Below are 23,647 nucleotides of genomic sequence, written 5' to 3' on the forward strand. Positions count from 1 at the left end.
TACACTAACACTCTCTCTACTTCAGTATGACATAAATCTATCTGAAGATATAGGCCTAGGAGAACTAACCCTAATTAAACAAAATACTGAAAGAGATGCTGACCCTACCATAATAATGGGAGTTTTGTAGTAGGGAGACTTAGTATTAACTAATCCACAAGACATCTTCATCTACCCTTTACATCCTATAGTGCTAAACCTTTGTAGTTGGTGTTGTGTTCTCCAAAATTCTAAAATTCTGGACAAGTGTCAAAAAATTAGACCTGTTTGTCCAAGATGACATTTCTAAGACGCCCACCAACTATGAGGTAGTAGCACATAGTTATCAATGGATTATTAGTCATGGGTGGCTAGAAGTATATAACACTCACTAACATCTAAATTTATGTGAGTCCACTTTATATCATCCTTTTGGCATTCTAAAACTCTACACTAATATCTACAAGCACTTAGAAGCCATGCTAACAAATGTACAATACAATTTTGATGCTACCCACATTGAATATCCCACTATCGATTCCGAAGAGATTCCGGACTTACAAGAATTTATTAAGTCTCATAAGCCTAGCCACCCACCCCCTAGCACAGGTCAAGGTTAAGAAGAATCCTCTTCTTCATTTTCAAAATCAACTTACCCTGTCTATTCTAATGTCGCTAGTAAGCTACTTAACCCCTATCCTAACACACCACCTACTAACAGATCTCAAGCTGACTGCATTTTCTCAACCTTCAATCCTCTAGAGATAGATTTTCCCACTAACACTCTCACCCCCGAGGAGATATTGGCACCTCACCCATCTCCACAACGGCACTCTCAAGAGGTACGACATCCTATCCCATAAGATAATATTGAGGCATTTACTGATGACACCATTTTGGATCCAAGGCCACATGATATGCATTTATAATAGTAGAATTGTACACATGAAACATATGAGCATGTTTCATGGCATGAACTACATAACCCTTTACCTTATACCCATTTGGGAGTTTTTGTTTAGAGCTAGGTACTCTTTGTCACCCTCCTTCCTTTTATTGCCATGGGAACCAAGTTTGTACTTGGGAGCTGGTGGGTATGTGTTGTTGTAGCCGCTATAGTTCTGAGTGAGAACTTCTGATTTTTCCTTCCATCCAGTGGAGGAGTACTACATTTACAAAATCTTGGTGAACCTATTTTGTTTCATGTACATGTGGGTGCACATCTGCAATACCCTCGTCCACAACTCGGCTCAGTTTGATATCTTTGGTGGGTGACATTGGAGGTGTCATACTCCTTTGTTTACTTGGTTGATCGGTTTTCTTCTTCTAGACCAATTTTGGTGGTGCCTTGACGCTTGATTTATATGGGCCTTGATTCTGCTTGTGTTGATGGCTCTCTGTGTGGAGGTAAAAGCCGCGTTGGATCTTGTGTTGGTTTTTGGTGCCTATACTTTTGCATTTCCTTTTGATATTAGCCCTGTGCTGCTAGTAAGTCTTTTCTTACCCACCTCTTTTGAATTCCAATTGGTGTTCATGCATGCTTGGGTTGCAGCTTCCTCTTTTTGGTTTGATTCCTTTGGTTCTTGCATTTGGCTTTGTGTCGTGATGTGGTCCCCACAAGTTTTTCTCACTATCATAGTATCCTTGGGCTTGAAGCTGGGATTTGGGAACCCACTGTTGTCTGACCTGGATCCATTTGCTACCTTTTCTGTGGTCCTCTTGAATGGCGATGTTGGGTTGAGGTGGACGCCTGATCTATTGATTCTTCTGTTTTGCTTGGCATGGATGGCTCCATGTCGCATGCAATGGCCTGCTTTCCCTTATTCAAGGGACTTCGTAATGGGATGATGATGGTGTCATTGCCATCGTTGAGTTGTAGTGCCCATTTTTCCCATTGGATGTGACAGTTTTACTGGCGCAAATCCAAGATCGTCCAAGAATCATCTCCTCTTTCATGGTTCTTGCAAGTATAACAAATACTTTCTAACCAAGGGATTATCTCTGATGGAGATGTTAACATTAAGAAATCTCATTGTTTGCGTAGCTGATAAATGCACATTGTGAACCTGTGCACTAATTGCTATTAGGTGGGGTTTGTTTAGAGCTACCCATGTTTCATAGGAAATCAAGTTATGACTTGATCCCGTATCAATAAATGCAATGCTCTTTGTGAAAAGATGCAGGGGAGAAGAGAGCTTGAGCTCCTGCAAGCACACCACAGTCACAAAACCCTAATAGAGAACACACAAGGTGAGAGGCTGAAAATCTTCTTCTTCTTCACACAACACTCAACACACCATATACAAAGATAAGAGTACTCACATATGAAAGGTACTCAACCAAATACATAATAGGGTTCTCTATAGTGTGAACCTAACTAAATGAGCTGGCACTATAACTATGCCAGCCTCTAGAATGGCTGTCACACAGCCTGTCATCCCACTGGCCGTATATCACCCATGATCTCACCAACCATGCCAGTGGTGTAAGTGTGGGGCCTATCCCCTAGGCGGGTCATCAATGTCCACCACCTCACTAGATGAGCTCGATATCTCAACACTCCCACTCGAGCTCAACTCCATCTCATGTACACCAAGCAAAGCCTTGAATCTGTGGAGCTTCTCTGTACCTAATGCTTTGGTGAAGATGTCAGCTACCTGATCCTGTGTGCTGACATAAACAAGGTCAACATCTCCCAAGTCTCATTTCCATATAGTGCATCCATCTCCTCATCCATAGCATTCTCCCAACACACATTTCCAACAGCCTCATCAATGCATGTGGGCTCTACAACCTGCACAACTTTTGCCATGTATGCATAGTTATGTGCCACATAACCATCATAGGTAAACCTCTGCACAGGATTCTTCACTCTCCCAGATCTTTGCAGCTTTGCATTCATGGCTTCCATAGCCTTCTTTACACCAGGTGTTCTCATAGTAGCTAGGATCCCAAGCTCCTCATCAAGGCTCATCCCTGAGCCACTAGACTCTCCATCAACATGAGAATGCCCTGCAGAAATGTCAGGCATACTAAGGGGCTCAAGCACTTTCTCTTTTCCTTTAAGTGATGTACTAATCACATTTGCAGGACTGGTATTATGACGCAGCTTGCCACTCCATGGTCTATCAACTGAACCACTAGATGAGGACTCTCCTGGTCCACTCAAAGATTGTGATTGCTGACTTGAATTCTGTGCAACCACATTTCCACTCACATCAGTCCCAACAGCTTCTTTTTCAGCAGCATACCAGCTGCTCATCTCATCAAAAACAACATCCCTGCTTACCCTCAACTCACGTGTAGCAGGGTTATAACACCTGTATCCCTTTTGCTCAAGGGAATATCCAATAAACACACATTTTTCAACTTTTTGGATCCAGCTTAGTTCTCAGCTCATCTGGCACATGCACATATGCAATGCATCCAAAAACTTTTAGATGAGACAAATCAGGTTTTTTGCCAGTAAACCTCTCCTCTGGAGCTACATCATGTATGGCTGCAGTTGGAGTCCTGTTCATGATGTAAACTGCTGTAGAAATAGCCTCAGCCCAATAGCTATGTGGCATATTCTTCTCTTCCATCAATGCTCGCGCAATCTCAGCAATGTGCCTGTTTTTTCGCTCAGCAACTCCATTTTGATGCGGAGTGTATCTGCATATAAATTGCGGAGTGTATCTGCATGTAAACTGTCTCCGAATACCATTTTTCTTCAAAAATTCAGAGAACTCATTGGAGAAGTACTCTCCCCCTCCATCTAACCTTAGGAACTTTACATATTTCCCTGTTTGCTTTTCAACCATAACTCTGAAATTCTGAAAGTGAGTGAACACCTCACCCTTCTCCTTCATGAAGTATACTCACACTTTCCTTGTGTGGTCATCAATAAATGTCATATAATACCTGCAGCCTCCCATCATAGACATGGTCTTTGTAGGACCCCATACATCTGAATGCACAACATCTAGTGCATTTCTACTCACATTTCTGTTACGTGGAAATACATGCTTTGTTTGCTTTCCAAATTGGCATGCTTCACATATTCTCTGCATATCTTCAACTTTAAACTTTGGCAGCCCTGTCACAATTCCTTTAGTCTGCATAGACTTCATTCTCTGCACATTCACATGTCCAATTCTTTTATGCCAAATGTCTGTGTCAAACATTGCAGCACTCACTTCAGGCATGTTTACATTCAACGTAAACATTCTGCCCACTCCGTTGCCTTTTGCAACGAACCTGCACTTGTCTTTAAAGTCTTCAATATAACAACCATCAGGGTTAAACCGAACCTGCAAACCCTGCTCAATCATCTAGCCAACTGAAACCAGATTCTTTGTTATGTTCGGAACATGAAGTACATCTGCAAGGTATTTCACTTTGCCATCCTGCATAGACAATGGCACATCTCCAACATGGGCAATTGGATGAGCAGTGTCATTCCCTATTTCCACAAAACCTGGTCTTGCATCTCCTTGAACCACTCCCCATGACTTGTCATGTGGTTCGAAGCACCTAAATCAACGTACCATACATCATCTTTATGTGCTGCTTCTACATTTTTAGACATGGCATTAACGACATGCTGCATAACAAACAACCTTTCATTATCCTCATTGTTTCTGCTCGAGGATGCATAGTTGTTTTGAGATAAGAGTACTCACATATGAAAGGTACTCAACCAAATACATAATAGGGTTCTCTATAGTGTGAACCCAACTAAATGAGCTGGCGCTATAACTATGCCAGTCTCTAGAATGGCTGTCACACAGCCTGTCATCCCACTGGCCGTATATCACCCATGATCTCACCAACCGTGCCAGTGGTGTAAGTGTGGGGCCTATCCCCCAGGCGGGTCATCAGTGTCCACCGCCTCACTAGATGAGCTCGATATCTCAACACTTTGTGTGACTACCCTTTGTAGTGACATTTATACTAAGGCGTGCTGGCTCAATATCCAGGCCATCCTCTTCAAGCAAGGAGAGTGAAGCCATGTTTACATGTAATGTTCTCCCTTAGAGTCTATGTTTTGCTTTGGCTTCCCTTGCCTTGGCTTCCTCTTGAGCTTGTCTGATTTTTTCCTTGACTAACTCTTTCTTGTGTTTTAGAATATGTTCTTCTTCAAGCATTTCATGGGTTAAGGATCCGTAATATTTTTTGAGCTTACTTCCGTTGATGTATCCCTCCATTTCTACCCCATCGATGGTTTCAGTTCAAACTGACCCTTGAGGAGTGATTTTAGACACTCTAAAAGGTTCGAACCCTCTGTATTTCAATTTCTTTTTCTTTGTGCTTTCAACACCATACACGAGGATAAGGTCCCTCATTTCCCGTTCTTTGTGTTTTAGGTTACGGTCAAACCAATATTTTCTCCGCAATTTCTCGACGATAAGCCCATGCGATGCAATTAGCTGGGTTTCATCAAGTTTTTCTAAGTTAATCAGCCTCTCAACTAATGCATTTTCCGTAAGCCTTTCTTGTACTGCAATATGTAGGCTCAAAACTAAGAATTCCATAGGCATTACCGCATCAATACCATAAGCTAGATGAAAGGGGGTGTATCCCGTCGCCACCTTATACAATGTACGATAGGCCCATAGTGCTACACAGCAGTAAGCTTGTGTTCCCAATCCGTGCAATTGGCTTCTAAGATCTTGGTCAAGATATCACATAAAATCTTGTTAGTGCTCTTAGCTTGGCCATTTGCTTGTGGATAATAAGGTGATGATTTTCGATGGATTACAAGGAATCTCGTGAGTAAATGTTCAATCACTTCATTGATGAAATGTGAATCCCGCTCACTGACATTCTAGTGGGCAGCCAAATATGAAATTGATCTGTTCATACAAGAACTTGGCTGTAGTACAAGCATCAACTTTTTTAGAGACTCTTGCCTCTGCCCACTCGGTGAAATAATCCGTGGCCACCACGATCACATAACAAGCTTGGGATGGATGCACTGCTGGACTAATGCGTCCAACAAAATCAATACCCCACTTCTCAAAGGGTTGTCTCACAATTATAGGGGTAAGTGGCATTCTTTCCTTCTGTTGTGGAAGAGCAAATTGTTGACATTCCTCACATCTTTTCACAAATTCTATGGCATCCCTGAATAATGTAGGCCACCATAGGCCTGCTTGGAGTACTTGTTGCGAGTGGTAATTTCTCCAGTAAAATGTCCTACGGCTATCCTTGAGTGTGCTTCTTCTAATATTGTGATAAATTCATCTTCTCACACACATCTCCTGAGGATATCGTCTTTGCCTAGCTTGTATAATTCCCTTGCAAAATCAATTGATATGGTGCGGCCAACTTAATAAGCCAATGCATCTTATCTTTATGTTTAAGGGCCGATCTTGTGGAAAACCATGAGCTAGGTACTTCGATATTTCCTTGCTCCATTTGGGCACCATATCAACTTTGAACAGACATGCATCTGGGAGGTCATCATCAATGCCATGGTTCTCTGTTTGGGATTCTAGACATATGGTCTACCAAAATATGTTGTGTTCCTTTTCTCACTGTGACTATAAAGTCGAATTCCAGGAGTAGAAGCAACCATCATGTGATTCTTACTATGGTGCATGGTTTATTCACTAGATATAATAAGGCCTAGTGATCAACAAAGAATACAAACTTGCTGGCCAACAAATAATGTCTATATTTCTTAACAGCATAAACCATGGCCAACTCTTCATGCTCAGTTGTAGTGTAGTTTATTTCTATATCATTGAGTTGTCGACTGGCAAAGCCAATTGGGTAATCCAATTTGAATTCCCCAGGTTGTGCCAATATGCATCCTATAGCAAAATTCAATGCATTAATGTGTACATGGAATACGAGGTCTCAGTTGGGTGGTTGCAAAATTAATGCACTAGCCACTGCTTTCTTCAACTCATCATATGCTTCTTGGCATTCTTGTAAGAAATTACGAAACAACAGAAGCCAAGATCTTTGTAGACAAGAGAAAACACAGAGATATGGAGAATCAAAAATTTTTGATTTTACTGTATGCAATTACAATAGATAGCTACCGCTTTCCCAGCCGTGTGCTTCGCTGAAGAAGCTTTGATAGCTGACCGGAAGAAGTGAGAGCGAAGGCTGTATGCAAAAAGCGTGGGTGAAGAGTGATTTTAGTGGAAAAGACTGTCTCGCTAAATAGAGCTTTGTGTGCATGATTTTTTATCATGCAATCATAAATGACCACCGAATCTATGTTCCGGTTAGCCCGCAAAGTCTGCACTCCCCCCTGGACCCCCTGCAGAGAGGGGCTCATGCCCCCCTCCGCACCTTCCCCCAAGTAGGCTGGTGTGAAACTACGCGCCGCCAAAATTTACAACCCATATGCAATAGGTGTATAATAACTCATTGCATATGCATGTAGCCTGGTTGGCAGTGTGCCAACCTTCTCGAGAATCGTCTCATGCTATCTGGCCACAATCGGCCACCATCCGGTGTTTAAACCAGGACCTACCAGGCGACCCGTGCTACTCATAAATGCCTTCTCCTCATATAGGGGGGCTCACAAAGTAGAGTTAGTCGGTGCCTGATATCCAACAATTCTTCAGTCCACTCAAAGACAATGAGTAGTCTATACAATGGCTTGGAAATTTCAATATAGAATATGATGAATTGTTGATAATACCCAATGTGTCCCATAAACCGTTGCACACCCTTGTAGTTTGTTGGTGGGGGTAATTCCAAGATTAACTTCACGGTTCTCTCATAAGTGGAAATAGCATTCTTAGACACAATGTGACCTAAGATTACAATGTGTTTGACCCAAGCTTTAAGGATATGCGATATAATCATCATCTCTCAAATACCTTCCTTAAGCAAGCCAGGTGTTCAGTCTATCGTGAGTGTACACACAGATTGTCAATGAATACCTCGAGCCACTTTTGCAGGTAGTCCATGAATGTCGTGCACATCAATTGTTGGAAAGTTGTAGGGGCATTAGTGAGGCCAAAAGGCATAACCTTATAACCATAGGTCCCCCACATTATGTTGAAGGCTATCTTATGTTGGTGTTATGGTGCAATGGACACCTAATTGTAGCATGAAAACCCATCTAAGAAGTTGTAGGCTTCCTCCCCTACTACCCATTCTAATACATGCTCCGTATATGGTAAAGTGTAGTGGTCCTTTTTGGTAGCTGATTGATTTTTTTAAGATCAACATAGACTCTTGGCTTTCCATTATTCTTTGGCACGATCATGATTGGAGAAAGCCAATCTGTGTGCTTAATCTCATAGATGAAATCCACAACGATGAGCTTATCAATTTCCTCCTTTACTATAGATGTATATTTAGGATTCATTTGGTACAGTTTTTGCCAGGATGGTCTCGATCCTTCCATGATTGGGATAGTGTGTTGAACCACCTCAGGTAGTCACACACCCTTCATTTCCGTATATTTCCAAGCAAAAAAAATTCTTTAACTCTTTTAGAAGAGCAATGAGTTCTTCGTCGTCGTTAAGTCATTTTAGTAATGTAGACACGTTTGGGATCCTCCCCTGGCTCTGCAATGTCTACCTTCTTAACTTCTGCTAGCCCATCATAAGATTTTCCTTTACTCTTTTGGCCGTCAATTGGACCACCTTTCGTTCATCAATGGTATAGGTTCTGAAATGGTTCGACATTGAAAGCAGGTTGGGCTTGTCATTCTCATCATCCTTTGTCCGAGGAGTCATTGCCTTTCTTGCCTCTCGCTTAGCTTTAACTAGAGCCTTGTTTCGTTGCTTTTGTCTTGCCTTTGTGAGTTTAGGTGTATCAGCCTCTTGAATCGTAGTTTTCTCCTCCTATTTTCCTTTCAAGGTTATCTTACTCAACTCATCGCCCCCAATTCTTAGAAAACTCATCGTGCACCTTAGTCACCTCAAGCCACTGGGTGTCTTGGATTTACTTTGCAATAGGGCATTGCGTCGAGCGATATACCTCTTTTGTTTTCACCATTTCCTAAGGCGTTGGGTGCTATTGGTGATCATGTGGTCTAGACACTTTTGTGTTTGAGGCTTCATCCTCTGTTTCCCTTTCTCTGGTTAGCACATCTACCATGCGCACTGAGGTTGTGGGAACCGTTCCCATTCCCGATTCAACATACTTTGTTCCTCTGGGCAGCAACACATCTATGGTGCCAAGTACATGCATCTAGTTTTCACTAAAGTCTGGAGGTGGAAGTGATACGTACATCTTGTTCTCTTTCTCTTCCCATGAGTGTTCGTTAAGTGGTTGGCAGACTTGTAAGGATGTGGTTTGTTCAATGGTGCCAAATCATTCCCAAACAACTGCCCTTCCATGGGATGTGCCTTCCATGTATGGAGATCGATTTTAGAATTCGGAATCCTTTTGAATATACACTTGGTCTAACACCCAATTATGCACCACCTTGGCTTCCCTCATGAAGGGTCTTCCCAAGATAATGTCATAAGTCCATTACAACAAATGTGTGATGGTAACGAAATGAAAAGACCTTAAGCCTAACATTTTTCAATAGCCCCATTGGTCTTGAGGATGGTCCATCTGCCATCTTGATGATTAGGTCCGCTCTTTCTAATTCTGGTTTTCCCTAGTTCTCCCAGCATCACTTGGTAATAATGCTCACACCCACACCTCCATCCAAGATAGCAAGTTCTTGGTACCCGTTATGGTGGATCGGAATCGTGGTGTTTGTATCACTCTCATAATACCTCCCCAATTGGTTGACAAGTATTTCTATGAATTTGGGTGTTCCCCCTTTCTCAGGCACCATAGGTGATTGGTTCTCCTCTGTAGCGGTCATTGGGTCCATTCTTCCTTCTACCTAGTCCTTGACATCTCTGGCAAATGAGGGCTCCTTCCACGTGTTTGTCTCATATTCAATCCTAGGAAATTAATGGATCAACAATTCTTGATCTGCCTCCTCAAACATTATTGCCATCAAGTTACTACGAGTTCCTTCTTCGGACCCCTGTAGAATTGGAGTAGGCACATCCAACTTCCTTTCTTTTAACAGCTCATTTCGTGGGTACATTGTATCCCTGGCCTTGTTAGCCCTCAACTTGGCTTCATGGTTGCATTGACACTCCTCAACAAGGGCCTTAGCTTCCTCAAGCTTCCTTATTTTATCTTTAGCATTTAGATAGTCTCCAACACCCTTGGGGGTTGCTGGTCTCTCTTTTGCCTACTCATCCAGTTTCGGCACTTGGTCATCTCCTTCCTTTGATATGGTGGATCCGGTGTCAATGGTATCTTCCTCGAATCCATCCTAAATTATGACCATGGTATCACCCTTGCCCACCTTGTTCACTCTTCTCCTTCTCCGAGTCTTAGAGGTTGTACTACCTTCAGGGTTCCCTTTGTCCACTTGTTTCGCTTGTGCGCGTGTCGGGACATTAAGTGGTGGCGTGATATTTCCAAGGTGCACACTTATAGTCCTAATGGTGGCATGTTTAGAAGTAGAAGTAGAGCCATGGCATGATATGGGCCAGTCCTTGATCACATGATCAACACCACACTTAACACATGAAAGAGTTGGTATGGCGTTAGTCTGTGCTTCTACTATCGGTTGAGTTTAGCCAGCATTAGTCACATTTTTTAGAGGACACTCCGCTACTCAATGAGGTCCATTACAATGAAAACACTGTATGGGTCCCCCTTCTCATAATTGAGTTTATGTGTTTTCCCTTCCAATGTATCGTGGTTTGAAACTGGCATGCTGTTTTGTAAGACATAATACTCCAGTGTGATCTCCGTTGGTTCCTCGTAGGAGTCGTTATAAACTTCTACTTTGCGCATGACTTCTCCCTCTTCCAAGGGTTCCTCAATCAACACCTGGTTGACCTTGGTTTGTGGTGGTAAAACAAGCGGCAACAATGGCGACATGTCCTGCATTCTGAACATTCCTCTTGCTAAGTAGGATGTATTCGACTGCCTAGAAGCCACATTGGTTTGCATCGGTGGTGTTGGTAAGGCTAGAGGCACTTTGGGTGCTGGAATTGTGCTAAAGGTTGGATCCTCGTGTATTTGCAGTAACTGCCTTGGCCTTTAGGTGAGAGTATTCAGTGCTCGTATGATTTTGTCTACAGATTGAGCACCAAATCAATTCTCTGTGGGGGTAGAGATGGGCATTTCCTGATGCTTCCCCCCCATCCCGACTTTCAACTTTTCCAAAATGATAGTACTGAGTTCCTCAACTGTCATGTTGCCAACTTGCTTGTTCTTGGATCCCGCGTCCTAATGACTAGAGGCTCGTGATGTTGCTACCACCAAAGCTGCCTTGGCATCTTTCGGTTTTTGCGGCGGTAACTCAAGCATGTTATCCTCATATTCAATCGCCAACTTACAGCACATATCTAGAGTAGTCGGTCGGGCTAACATAATCATGCATCTTATGATCTCAGACTCCTCTTCGGAAGCAGGGCAATAATTGATCATCACGTTAGCCTTTCCCTCAATTTGCGTCTTGAGTTCAAGTGTTTGAGCCGAGAAACATAATCTTGCATGGACTCATTTTCTTTTTGCTTAATGTTGTGGAGCTGTGCCACAACTTCGAGCAAAGCTCGATATGAACACATTCTTAAGCCGAGTGAAATTGACTTTATCCTTAGGCTTTAGGGTTTGATACCATTGGTGGGCCTTCCCTTCTAGGGTCAGAGAAAAAGCATGTATCATGGTTACATCGCTTACCGGCCCATATGTTTCGCAGGTTGATTCAAAAATCTCTATATGCTGGATCGGCGGGTCCCCATCTCCTAAGAACTTTTGCATAAGCTTCGAAATGATGCGTGGCTTCATCATCTGAGATGGTCGAGATTCAAGGATAGTGCCTAGTTCCCTAACCATGCCTCTGTCCATTTTTGTAGCCATATTCAATAGATCCGCCCTTGTGACCGCATTTAGATCTGCATTGGGATCCACCATTGGCCTTCGACGAGGAGCTACCCCCTACCTAGACCTTGTCCTCTTCCTGCATAGGTTCTTCTATTCAATTCGGGTCTATGGCTTGGTTTGAGCACATCCTCATCACTTGGCTCATCATTAGCGACCTCAATCCACCTTTGTTAAATTAGAAGTTCTATGCTCTACAAGAATGTGGGATCATTGATCATTTCATGTATATCCTCTCTCGTGTAGAGTCGATCCTCTCCTCCTGCAGACGCCCTAGGTAGATTGTCCAGTTCTTCTTGTGTTTCGAGGACTTCCTCAGCCTTGGGTTCCTCGTTTATGGATTCTAAGGCTTGTATTCCTCCTTCTGTCGCGTCATTCCCATTCACATGTTATTAGTGGCATTTCTAGATGTTTCTGGTTCTTTGCCACATGGTCGAAATAGATTCAAATTATCAATTTCCCTCTGTTCCACCATTGTTCTTCACGTATTGAGCTCTTTCCTTTTTAAGCACACTAATCACAATTTGTGCTCAGCTTCAACCAGTTTCATGTCAATGTCCACTTCCTCCGATGTGGGAAAGAAGATTTGGCCCGTCTGGGCAGCATTTTCCTTGTCCCTCCTAACCCTGGGAGTCATTTCACTAATCCTTACTGTGTTAGCATTCCTGGGACCAGAAGTTTGGGTTGGTAAATCCGGTCTTAGACTGTGTCTCGCGCTTGTTAATGGGCCCGTACTGTAGATTGCGTTTCATCTTCCATGCTGTATTGGAGGCCAAAAAATCCCCTAGCCACATCAAAGATTTTGCTGGACTTCACAGGAGAAGCTGGTTTTTCTTCTCCAAAGCCATAGAATCTTAGCCCTTCTTCCATGGATTCTTCACTACTGGTTTTTATTGTGGTTAAATTTCTCCAAGCTGCAACACTCAATTGAGTGCTCACCGAGTGACTTGAACCAACACTTCTTTGGTAGGAAGAACTTGGGTGATTTGATGCACTGTCATCAGGGGGCAAGGTTGTCTCTAATGAGTTTCCCTAACCTCAAGTGCATGAGAAGATGATTTAACAGGCTAAATCACTACTCCAACCATTATGCTTGGTTTTCTGTTGAGCTGACTCTTCTCGTTCGTAAATTAGCAAATCTCCGTGAAGTAGTAGACTACAATTCACGTCATGAACTAGCAATTTGTGTTTCATATCGTGAACTGTGTTTCACGTTGTGAACTGTGTTTCACGCCGAGAACTGTTTTTGTTGCATGCTTTGAAATTTTAGTTTAGAATTACGTTAATCCGAGTCGTAGAGACTCCTATAGTGCAAATATGGTCCTCTCTTAACTCTACTCTCCATGAAATAACAGACTATAGCTCACGTTCGTGAAGTAGTAGTCTGTGTTTCACGTCATGAACTAGAATATGGTTCATGCCGTAAACTATTTCCCTGCTCTTTCATGAGATAAGATTTTCCGTTTCTTTGTGTTATACGTGTCAGTATAAGGCGCCCTAACTTTAGTGAGGTAATCCTGAAAGTTTCAGCGTTGATGGTAGATAGTGTTTCACGTCGTGAACTCCGTTTCTCACCGCCGTGAACTGCATTCCTACACTTTCACGTGTTTAACAATCGAGCCAACATAATGACGTTTTGATTGAATTAGAGTGTGATTTCCCTGCCCAAAAGATCCAAAAAGGTTGTGCCTAGCAAAATTGGAATGCAATGCAAGTCACCAACACAACCAATGGCTCCTTGTTTTTATAATTTTCGTGATTTTTTAGAAAAAACAGAACAAAGTGTGTCACCACTGCTAGCTCACGGTAGCGAAATTGGTGATGAAAACAACCAAATTGAAAGGAAATCCCAATGTAGCTTTCCTCTAGGCAATACCAAGTACTCACACACACTTCCAAACACACAATTTTCCTCAACTACTCTAATTTCTTCTTTTCCACACAAACCTTATCTACACAGTTTTTCACAATGCATCTTCAAAATGCAAAGACAATAGTGAATCTTGCATAATGGAAGTTGGAGCTCTAAGAGGATGGAAGAAATAATGGTTGTTTCTTTGGCAGTGGCGCCAAAAATGTTATGGGCTACCGCACCTCCCAAGAGGGAACTCCACACATCCACAATTGAAAGAAGCAATAGACAACAACTATCGTCAGGTACTTACCAATACTTCAAGAGTCACTCACACCATAATGCAAGCAATCTTCCTCTCACTGTCCCACACACATGCATAGAAGAGGAACATGCACTAGAGTACACTTTCTCTGTCTTTGTCTCTTTCTCTCACACACACACACAAGACAAAGCAAGAGCTCTCATAGCACAAAGGGGGTTTGTGTGTTTCCATTATGAGAAATTACCTTTCATAAATCAATCTAAGATTTCATTATACATGTAATCATCGTCATTTCTCTCTCTTGAGCATTCTCTGTCTCTGTCTCTCTCACACTCTCTCTCTCTCTCTCTCTCACACACACACACACACACACACCCCTTTGCACCCAAGTCTATGCAGCAGGAGCACCACGAGGGGCAAAGACTTCTCGAATGTAGGAGAACGAGGAAGAAACGGTGGGGAGTGAGAGTTAGCCATGCAAAAGACTACGTGTCACTGAAACCTTAGTCCAAATAAAGAACTAAAACCACATTCTGGCTGGAGGAGGAGTTGAGAAGTTCAATGGTACCTGGTGTAAAGAGACCCCCAACGCAACAAACAAGTTAGGTTTTTTTTTTTTTTTCCCCAGAATGAGTTAGGGTTTTTGTGTAAGACAGGCGGAGGTTTTACTGTAGTACCCCGAATCCTAACGCCTCACGCTGCAGGCTACTCTTTGTAAACCATGGATTCGAACAAGAAGAGGAAGCTTGAGGATGCAGAAGAGGAAGAGGTAGAAGAAGAAGAGGTGGAGGAAGAAGAAGAAGAAGAGGAAGATCAGGAAGAAGAAGAAGAACAGAAGAATGGCGAAGCAGGGAAGGGGGCGGTCTCTGCAGGTGACGTGCGAGCCCTAATCGAGCCATTTTCGAAGGAGCAGATCATCGACCTTCTCCAGGAGGCGGCTAGGGCTGATCCGAAGGTTTTGGCCAAGATCAGGAAGCTTGCAGACAAGGATCCCGCCCACAGGAAGCTGTTCGTCCGGGGCCTGGGCTGGGATATTACGGCGGACGCCCTCAAGGCCGTCTTCTCCCAGTATGGCGACGTCAACGAATGTTCCGTCATCAAAGACAAGCAAACAGGTAAGAGTAAGGGCTACGGCTTTGTCACTTTCACACACATGGACGCAGCTCGCCGTGCCCTCAAAGATCCCAGTAAGAAAATAGAGGGCCGCGTGACGGTGGCCCAATTGGCCTCCGTTGGCCCTTCCCTTCCCTCCAATGACCATTCTGGCCGCAAAATCTATGTGGGCAATGTCCCCCATGACCTCTCCGCTGATAAGCTCCTCTCTGTGTTCTCTCAGTATGGTGACATTGAAGAAGGCCCCCTTGGGTTTGATAAACAAACAGGTAAATCCAAAGGTTATGCCCTCTTTATCTACAAATCTGCTGATTCTGCCAAAAAAGCCCTTAAAGAGCCTGCCAAAACCGTTGATGGCCATCAAGTTAATTGTAAAATGGCCACTTCTGATGGCGGCCAGAAGGCCAAGCTTGATGCATCAGATTTACCTTTGGCCCAGGCTGGGGGTATTGTTGGGGCAGCCCCACATTTGCCCTACTCCGCACTTTCTGGATTGCTCCCATTGAATCAAGGGATCTTGGGTCAGCATTCCCTTACCCCTGCCGTCCTTGCGGCACAAGGGCTGCTCACAGGCTTAAACCCAAACACCGGCCTTGCTAGTTTCAATCCATCGCTCCATCCTTCTGTTGCCCACCAGCTCGCCTTCAGCTCATCCTTAAATTCTTCACTCAACCCGACTTTGAACTCATCTCTTCCACCTTCATTAAATGCTTCCCTCTCACAGGGAGGTTCTCAGAGTCTGTCGCAGGCGTCTCTTGCCTCATATGGGCTGCATGGTCTTGGCATGTATGGATCTCAGATTGCAGGTTTTGGTGGCGCAAGTGCGACTTCTCTGTATGGTGCACCGGCAAGCTCAGTGAGCTCTCAGACTGGCATTCTGCAGGGGACGGGACAAGGCTATCCATCTTCTCAACTTGGACAAGGCTCTACTGCTCGCTCGCAGTCTCTTTCTGGCTACTATGGCAACTGAGTAAGTCTACGATGTGTTTCTTGGCTGCATTGTCTTGTGTCTCATGTGCGTGATGGTATGTGCACGTTGCCATATGTTGTTTGGGTGTGGAATCAAAAGCGACACATGTTTGTGATGGTACGGTTGTTTTAGTGCACAAATAACTTGCCATATATGGCTATACAACTAGTTAATTGTTTTATAGGTCGTGAAAATGTTCACTTGGATTATATTTGCTTGAATAAAATTCTAGGTGCAGGTTATTGAGTCAGTAATTTTTGCAGCTGTATTGGACACTTCTACGAAGATGATAGTTCTGATTTTTCCTTCAACAATACTGCGCATTGCTTGCTTCCTCCAAGGCAGACATAATGTTAGGCTTTCAGCCTATTTTGAGACGTCTTTCCTGACTGCAGTACACTTTTGGATTTGCAGTTGTGAGATGCACAGCCTCTTTGTTTTTGGCCACTGAAAGCTTTCTTACATGGACTGGATGTTATCTGCTGGCCCCAGGCCTCATTTTCTGTTGTTGCAAGATTACGCAGCTCCTTTAGGAACAATGGTTTTGATTACTTCTCGAAACAGTGCCCAAGAAGGCTATGCCCTACTTCTTGGCTTTCTTTTCTTTTCGCATCTAAATTGTTGTGGTAGGTCCACGACAAGTCCTTATAAAGGGTTTGTTTCTAAGTGGTGATGGGAGCTTCTACATTTGGACTAGCTGTATTTCTATTGGCATTTGCTGCCTATTCTGGAGAGCGGTTGATCCTTTCAGACACATAATTGATCTTTCTGAAGCCTTTATTTCGAGTTGTGGTTTATGTTTCGTGTCTGATTTTTGACGCTCTTTCGAGATTGTTTTTTGCATTTTCCTATTCAACCTTCTTTCCAGGAGGATCTCGTTGTTCGTTTGTATTGGATTTCTTCTTACTGCTGGGCACTTCTCAGTCTTCTTCTGGATGGAGTCTTTTTCGTGGATTTTTCCATTAAACAGTTTCTTTGGCTTTTCTATTTTGGTGCAATTGGTGCAGGTGCTTTGTTCTCGATGTGATTAAGAGAGTGGGTTACCAATGGACCTTGCTTTTGTTGCAGACTAGGCCTTAATGCACTTTTAGCCTCTGGGTCTTTGGTAACAATGCCAAGAGAAAGGATATAAAAGGAATGTGTTTAGTGCATTTGACATGGCTTTTAGACATGTGTGGTGTTTTAACAGTCTGTTTGACAGGGATGTGGTGCCTGCGCTTGCACATACGTGCAGTCATGCTTTGGTTCTTGGGGTTCTGAAGGTTTTCTTTTCAGGAGTTTGCAGTTTGCATTTGGTTTGTGGTATAGAAAGTTTAGAGACCGATTGAGGTGCTATGATCTTTTACATAGCACCAGTGTTCACGTGGCAGTATAGTGTGTGTACATATTTTGCCTCTCAAGTTCTTGGTTCTAGCTGGACCTTTTAAAGCTTGGTAACTTAGGTACTCAGATGCATTGTCAGCCCTAGCACGACATTTGAAATGTGACAAGTAGGTGCCTTCCGTGTCATGCCAGTTTTGTGTGCTTGTAGAGACAAGATAGCTGGATAGAAGTAAAACTTGGTTTCAGCTGCATCTTTCCAACTTGGTGCCTCTATATCAAGCCTTAATATACTTTGCTCAATCCATTTTCAGCACTAGCAGGACCTCTGAAGTGTGACAAGTTGGTGCCTTTCGTGTCATGCCAGTCTTGCCTGCTTGTAGACAATTTAGCTGGCCGCTAGAAATAAAAGTCTCTTTTGAAACATGTCAACGATTTTCTAGCACGGCACATGACTGGTGGGGCAAAAGGAAGTAAAGAGGAAGCTTTTGTTTAACTGACTTAAGGCAGTCTTGTCAGAGACTAGTTTGCTTGGATACTTGATCGAGGGCAGTGGTTTTGTCAAAGGAACAGTCTACTGGATTACTGCCCAAAGATTTGACTGACGGCAGTAGTACTGTCCAAGTACTGATGTGGCTAGTGTTCTTTTGCCATGTGAAATGACCTTCACATGTGGCTAGTGTTCTTTTGCCATGTGGCTAGTGTTCTTTTGCCATGTGAAATGACCTTCACACATCCTCATTATCTTCACTCTGTTAGAATCATGACAATGGGTAACCATCCATGGTTTGGAAGTTCTTATGGGGGATGTGCATAAAATGAGGGGGCCCTTTTCTCATGTACTTCACAGTAAGACTACCCCAAAAAATTGCAAAAACTTGTTACACCTTGATTTAGATATCTCTGTGCAAATGTTAATAAAATTTGTTTTCTTTCTTCCTCCCCCCCCTCTTGCCCCAAAAAACACCCTAGAAAATTTTCATTGGACCCCAAGTTCACTTTCTGGATACTTGTAGACTTAGTCCTTCAGTGTCAAAATTTGGACTCTGCTTGCTGCAGAGCGTTTTTCCAAGCAATGTAAAGACAGTTGAAATAATGCAAGAGCCTACCACTTCTGTATTTGCCAAGCTTTTGAATGTCATATTACAGCTTCTTCAGTTCAGTAGTGCCATGCCCTACTGGGAGTTTTTGACACATCTGCTCTTCTGCCATTTTAAGCTCCATAGATGAAATGAGGTGAATTTTGTGCACATTGTCAAGCTGGCAAAATATTTTTTAGTTTTTGGGCATAATGAACAAATTATACATGTCTGTTGGCTCAATTGCCACAGGCTGTCGTGTACATGTTTTTCCAATTTGAAGTGATGAAAGTAAATGGAAAAGATGTATGTGTAATACTTGGAGAAGTAGGTAATTGGAAGAAAGTGCCTTGACTTTATTGTATGTATATGTGGCATTTGCATTTTAGAACATGTGTAAAACCATGCCAAGATCAAGACTTGTCCTTGCAAGATGTACCTTTTTATACCTTGTTCACACATGTACTTTAAGAAATGTAAGCCACCATATAGATGTCTACTTGGATGGATTTATGAAAACATCTTACTTGGATGGAGGTATGAAAACATCTCAAGGGAACTTCTCACAACAAAACCCCTCTTTACTTCTCTTTGAATCAATGAGCCTACCCATCGTGGTCCTCATAATGCAAAAGTTAGCTGAATACATACCAAGCTTCAACATGTGCCCGTGGCCTAAGATTGCATGAGAAGTGAGTTGCAAGGCTTTCCAGACTAACATAGATTAGGGTGAATGAAGAGAACAATTATGGTTTGCTACATGGGATGTCCCACACCTTATTTAATTCCTCCTAATTTGCTTCTCTATGAATGTTTGTCTACTATATTGGAAAGGTAAAATGAATCCAAGTACTAGCACAACACTTATATCATTCGACAATCATAGAAAGAAGTTTATTGCCCCACCATGTGAGAACTAGTTGTTCCGGTACGATGAGTGATTATGATTCTAGTGGAAAACATGAACTGAAGGCTAAGAGATGAAAAAGATGGTTTAGTCAAGGGAATTATGCATCTACATCAAATGATGAGGACAGAGGAGCATGTCTTTGCCATGTAACATATGGTTGGTGTTATGATTGAAGAGCCGTTTGATGATAAGTGGTACATTGACTTAGGATGCTCTAACTATATGACTTCACATGAAGAGTAGTTTGTAAGCAAAGAAGTCAAGATTTTGTTCGTTGCGTCCACTCAAGATGATTTTGGGCATCTTGCTACTTATCTAGGTGATGTCCATGTTGTGTTTCCAAACAATGAAGTGCTCGCGTGATGCTTTATGTGTGCTATGGATTACTAAGAATCTTGTGTGAGTTGGTCAAATTGTTGAAAGGAATTTATAGGTCGTTTTCAATCTAGTTGCTTGTATGATTCAAGAGTACAACAAGGTTGCAAATTTTTCACCAGAGGTAAGTAAGAACATAGAATGTTTGTTTTGGATGCTGTATCTAAGAAAGAGGGGTGTTCTAATGCAAAGAGCACTAGTTTTCAAGACATTGTGGCGCCTTTCGTGTGCAATAATCATCAATTAGATTAACATAGTATAGCATTCATACTTCATTGACTTCCGAGCAAATTTGGCTCACACATGCATCACAAATAGTAGACATATCCTTATCTTTGAAGTCAAGTAGACCTTCTACCAAATCTTTGGTAGACATCTCTTTGAGCCTTCTCACAACATTACGTAGTCTCTTATATGAATTAATTTTCATAAGCACACATGCGAAGCTTTCAGAAAGCTTGTTGAATTCAAAGCATTGGTGGAGAACTAGTGTAACTACACGAACAAAGCCTTGAGAAGTGATGGAGGTGGTGAGTACATGCCTTGGAAATTTGATAAGAGTCTCATGGAAGCAACTAACAATCATATATTCTCTTGAATGGTGTTCGAGAAAGAAGGAATTGGCACATTGGCGAGATTGCTAGAGCCATCTAGACAGAGAAGTCTATGTTTGATCATTATTGGACAGAAGCTTGCATTTATGCTATGTTTTTAATTAATAGGTTTCTAACTCCACTGGTGCATGATGTCACACGAGAAGAGAAGTTCACTCATAGAAAGCACAATGTTTACAAAGGGTAATAGAAATCGTAGGATGGTTACTTTGGACTTTAACACGCTTGAGGTGAAGGCAACCATGCTTGCACATGGGATAGGTGTTACTGTAGATATTGATGTATGGCACAAGTGTATTGGTCATGTGAATATATAACGGCTAAAGTCTATGTTGGCCCAAAATATTATTGTAAGTTTGATAAAGTTTAAGGTTGATGATATACACAAAGTTTACAAAGGGTAATAGAAATGGTAGGATGGTTACTTTGGACGTTAACACGCTTGAGGTGAAGGCAACCATGCTTGCACATGGGATAGGTGTTATTGTAGATATTGACATATGGCACAAGCGCTTTGGTCATGTGAATATATAACGGCTAAAGTCTATGTAGACCTAAAATATTATTGTAAGTTTGTTGAAGTTTAAGGTTGATGATATACATGCTAGCTTGGTAAGTAGGCCAAACATGCTTTATTACATGAAAAGCATGTCAGTGCAAGGCTATTGTATATTATACATTCTAAGGTATGGGGATTGTCCAAGACTGCAAACAATTGCAGATTGTAGGTACTATGCTACAATCGTCGAATGATCACAATAGGAAAAGTTTGGATTTACTTGATGAAGGAGAAAAGTGAGGTGTTTGCTCACTTTCAAAGATTTAAATCCTTGGTCGAGAAGGAAAAAAATATGTAGATCAAATACCTAAGATCAAATGGTTGGAAAAAATATTTATTCAATGAGTCAGTGATTTCTTAAGAAAGCACGGAATCAAGAGGCAATTCACATGATGCAGGTACACTCTGTAATAGAATGATATTGCAAAAAGAAAAAATAAGCACATTGCAAAGGTTGCTCGTGCTTTGATGTCTGAGAAGAATGTCATATTATTTTTGGGCTGAAGCAACAACATCAATTATTGTTTGCATTATGAACATGACCTCACTACAACTGTTCATGGCATGATGCTTAAACATAAGTTTACAGTCGTTAAACTAGATGTGTCTCACATGAAAGTGTTTGGATATGTATTGCTTATGTTCATGTTCTTGATAAAGTGAGAACCAAGTTGGATCCAAAGGCTTAGAAATGCATCTTCATTGGTTATGCTTTGGAGCAGAAAGGTTATAGATGCTATACTCTTACCACTTGAAAGTGTTTGGATGTATTGCTTATGTGCATGTTCTTGATAAAGTGAGAACCAAGTTGGATCCAAAGGCATAGAAATGTATCTTCATTGGTTATGCTTTAGAGTAAAAAGGTTATAAATGCTATCTATACTCCTACCACTTGTGAGATGTGAGTAAACAAAGATGTTGTCTTTGATGAGGTGTGTAGTTGGTATACACCAGTGAAGGCAACCAAAGAGACATATGTAAGAAGTAATGCTACTATCCCACATGTAGAGCAGTAATTACTTAGTGAACCTGGAGAGTCCTCTAGCACTAGATCTAGTGTCAGTCTAGGTCCACTAGATCTAGTGTCAGTCTATGAACACGTAGGTTAAGGATAGATGCAAGGAATGTAGATGTATCTCATGGTACTACAGGTACTAGTACACATATATCACACAAAGGGAAGGAAAAGGTAGATCAATTGTTTATGTGTGATCTGTCAGTAGGTCACGCTTATGTGGATGGTGACTCTAGTGGCTTTGAGCTAAGCCTTGATGAGGATCTTGGCATTCCATTAGTGGTTACTCTTGGTGTTGGTACAAATGTATCACACAAAGGGAAGGAAAAGGTAGATCAATTGTTTATGTGTGATCTGTTAGTACTCACTCTTATGTGGATGGTGACTCTAGTGGCTTTGAGCTAAGCCTTGATGAGGAGCTTGGCATTCCATCATCAGTGTGTTACTCTTGGTGCACGGAGAACCAGGGTTGTTTTGAGGTGTACGTAGGACTCTGCTCGGATTAGATATTCTGAGAAGAAGAAAGCTTTGCACTTGAGAAATGTTTGATTCCCCCCCATTCACATTATCAAAAGTTGTATATATACACAAAACGGCTTTGCTCGATCGCCCAATTTAAGTGGGTGCCCATTGCTTATCTCTACTCATATATACAAGGCTTATGGCTAGCTTTTGCTACATCATTGGGACCCACAACCATCCATAATGTGAAATAGTCTTAGGCTAGAGGTGGGGATTTCAAATGTACATAATATGTGAACACCTTCAACATCCCAAGTCTCGTCCTCCAGTTATAGCAATCATCTTAGGTAACCCCTGAGAAGAATGTGGGAGAGGAGCTCCTTGCAAGCAAACGCACAGGGACAAGAGTAAACCAGCACACAAGAAAGTACTCTCCTACTATAACATATATTGGTCAGTCTATAGTGTAAACTACTTTTATGATGTGTATGCTTGTGTGATTGATTAAAGTGTGTTGAGTGTGCATGCTTCATAGCTTGAGTGAGGAGAGTGGAGATGAGAGTAGTTCAAGCTTTCCAGATTAACCATTGCCTTTTGTAAGGATTCCCTTACAAGATTGAGAGTAGAGGGAAGGGCTTAAACAAGAGGGATTGACACACCTCGGCCTCTTTTACCTCTCCTATTGGGATTTTCACGATCCAAGGTAATTGATTTGGCCACCATCACTATGATTCCTTGCACAAGAGGACAAGAAGGTTCATGTTAAGAACCTTCTTGCCCTTTTGCAAGGAATCATAGTGATAGTGGACAAACCGCTTAAACTTGATTGTGGAAGTACCAATAGGAGAGGTGAAAGGCTAATCGGTGTGTCAATCGCTCTTGTTTTGAGCCCTTACTCTACTCTCAATTCTCTACGGTAATCATTCCAAACAATAATGATTAAGCTAGACATCTTGAACCACTCTCCTCTCCACTCTAGCTTAAGAACTCCCTCACTTAAGCTACACCAAGATGCGCACTTAACCACAATCCAAGAAATCATACAAGCATGCACATCACAAGTAAGAACCATGTAAGAGAACAAGAGAAATATTTGTCTATCTCTAACTCTTGGCGGCCTAACTTAAGTGGGTGCCCGTTGTCTATCTCTACTCATATATACAAGGCTTATGGATGGCTTTTGTTACATCATTGGGGTCCATGGTCATACAAAGTGTGAAATGCTCTTAGGCTAGAGGTGGGGAATTCAGATGTACAGAATGTGTG

General features: G+C 42.1%; 1 protein-coding gene across 2 annotated transcripts; it reads left to right on the forward strand.

Moving 5' to 3' along the window:
* The first annotated feature begins 14,549 nt into the window (after positions 1–14,549).
* Positions 14,550–18,486, forward strand: LOC147608256 (UBP1-associated protein 2C-like). 2 transcript variants are annotated; one of them, XM_086789478.1, is made up of 2 exons: positions 14,550–16,047; positions 16,311–18,486. In XM_086789478.1, the coding sequence occupies exon 1, from the start codon at positions 14,686–14,688 to the stop codon at positions 16,045–16,047; it is 1,362 nt and encodes a 453-aa protein (XP_086645604.1). In that variant the 5' UTR covers positions 14,550–14,685; the 3' UTR covers positions 16,311–18,486. The 2 variants fall into 2 exon arrangements, with proteins under 2 accessions (XP_086645604.1, XP_086645605.1); XM_086789479.1 differs by having other exon boundaries at positions 14,554–16,047; positions 17,682–18,486.
* The last annotated feature ends 5,161 nt before the right edge of the window (positions 18,487–23,647 follow it).

This window comes from Cibotium barometz, chromosome 53 (genome assembly GCF_041138505.1).
Source record: "Cibotium barometz isolate CiBa-2024 chromosome 53, ASM4113850v1, whole genome shotgun sequence".
Taxonomy (NCBI): Eukaryota; Viridiplantae; Streptophyta; class Polypodiopsida; order Cyatheales; family Cibotiaceae; genus Cibotium; species Cibotium barometz.

What these genes read in the sequence shown, in the direction of transcription:
- LOC147608256 (XM_086789478.1), top strand. Translation starts at nt 14,686, where the DNA reads ATGGATTCGAACAAGAAGAGGAAGCTTGAGGATGCAGAAGAGGAAGAG.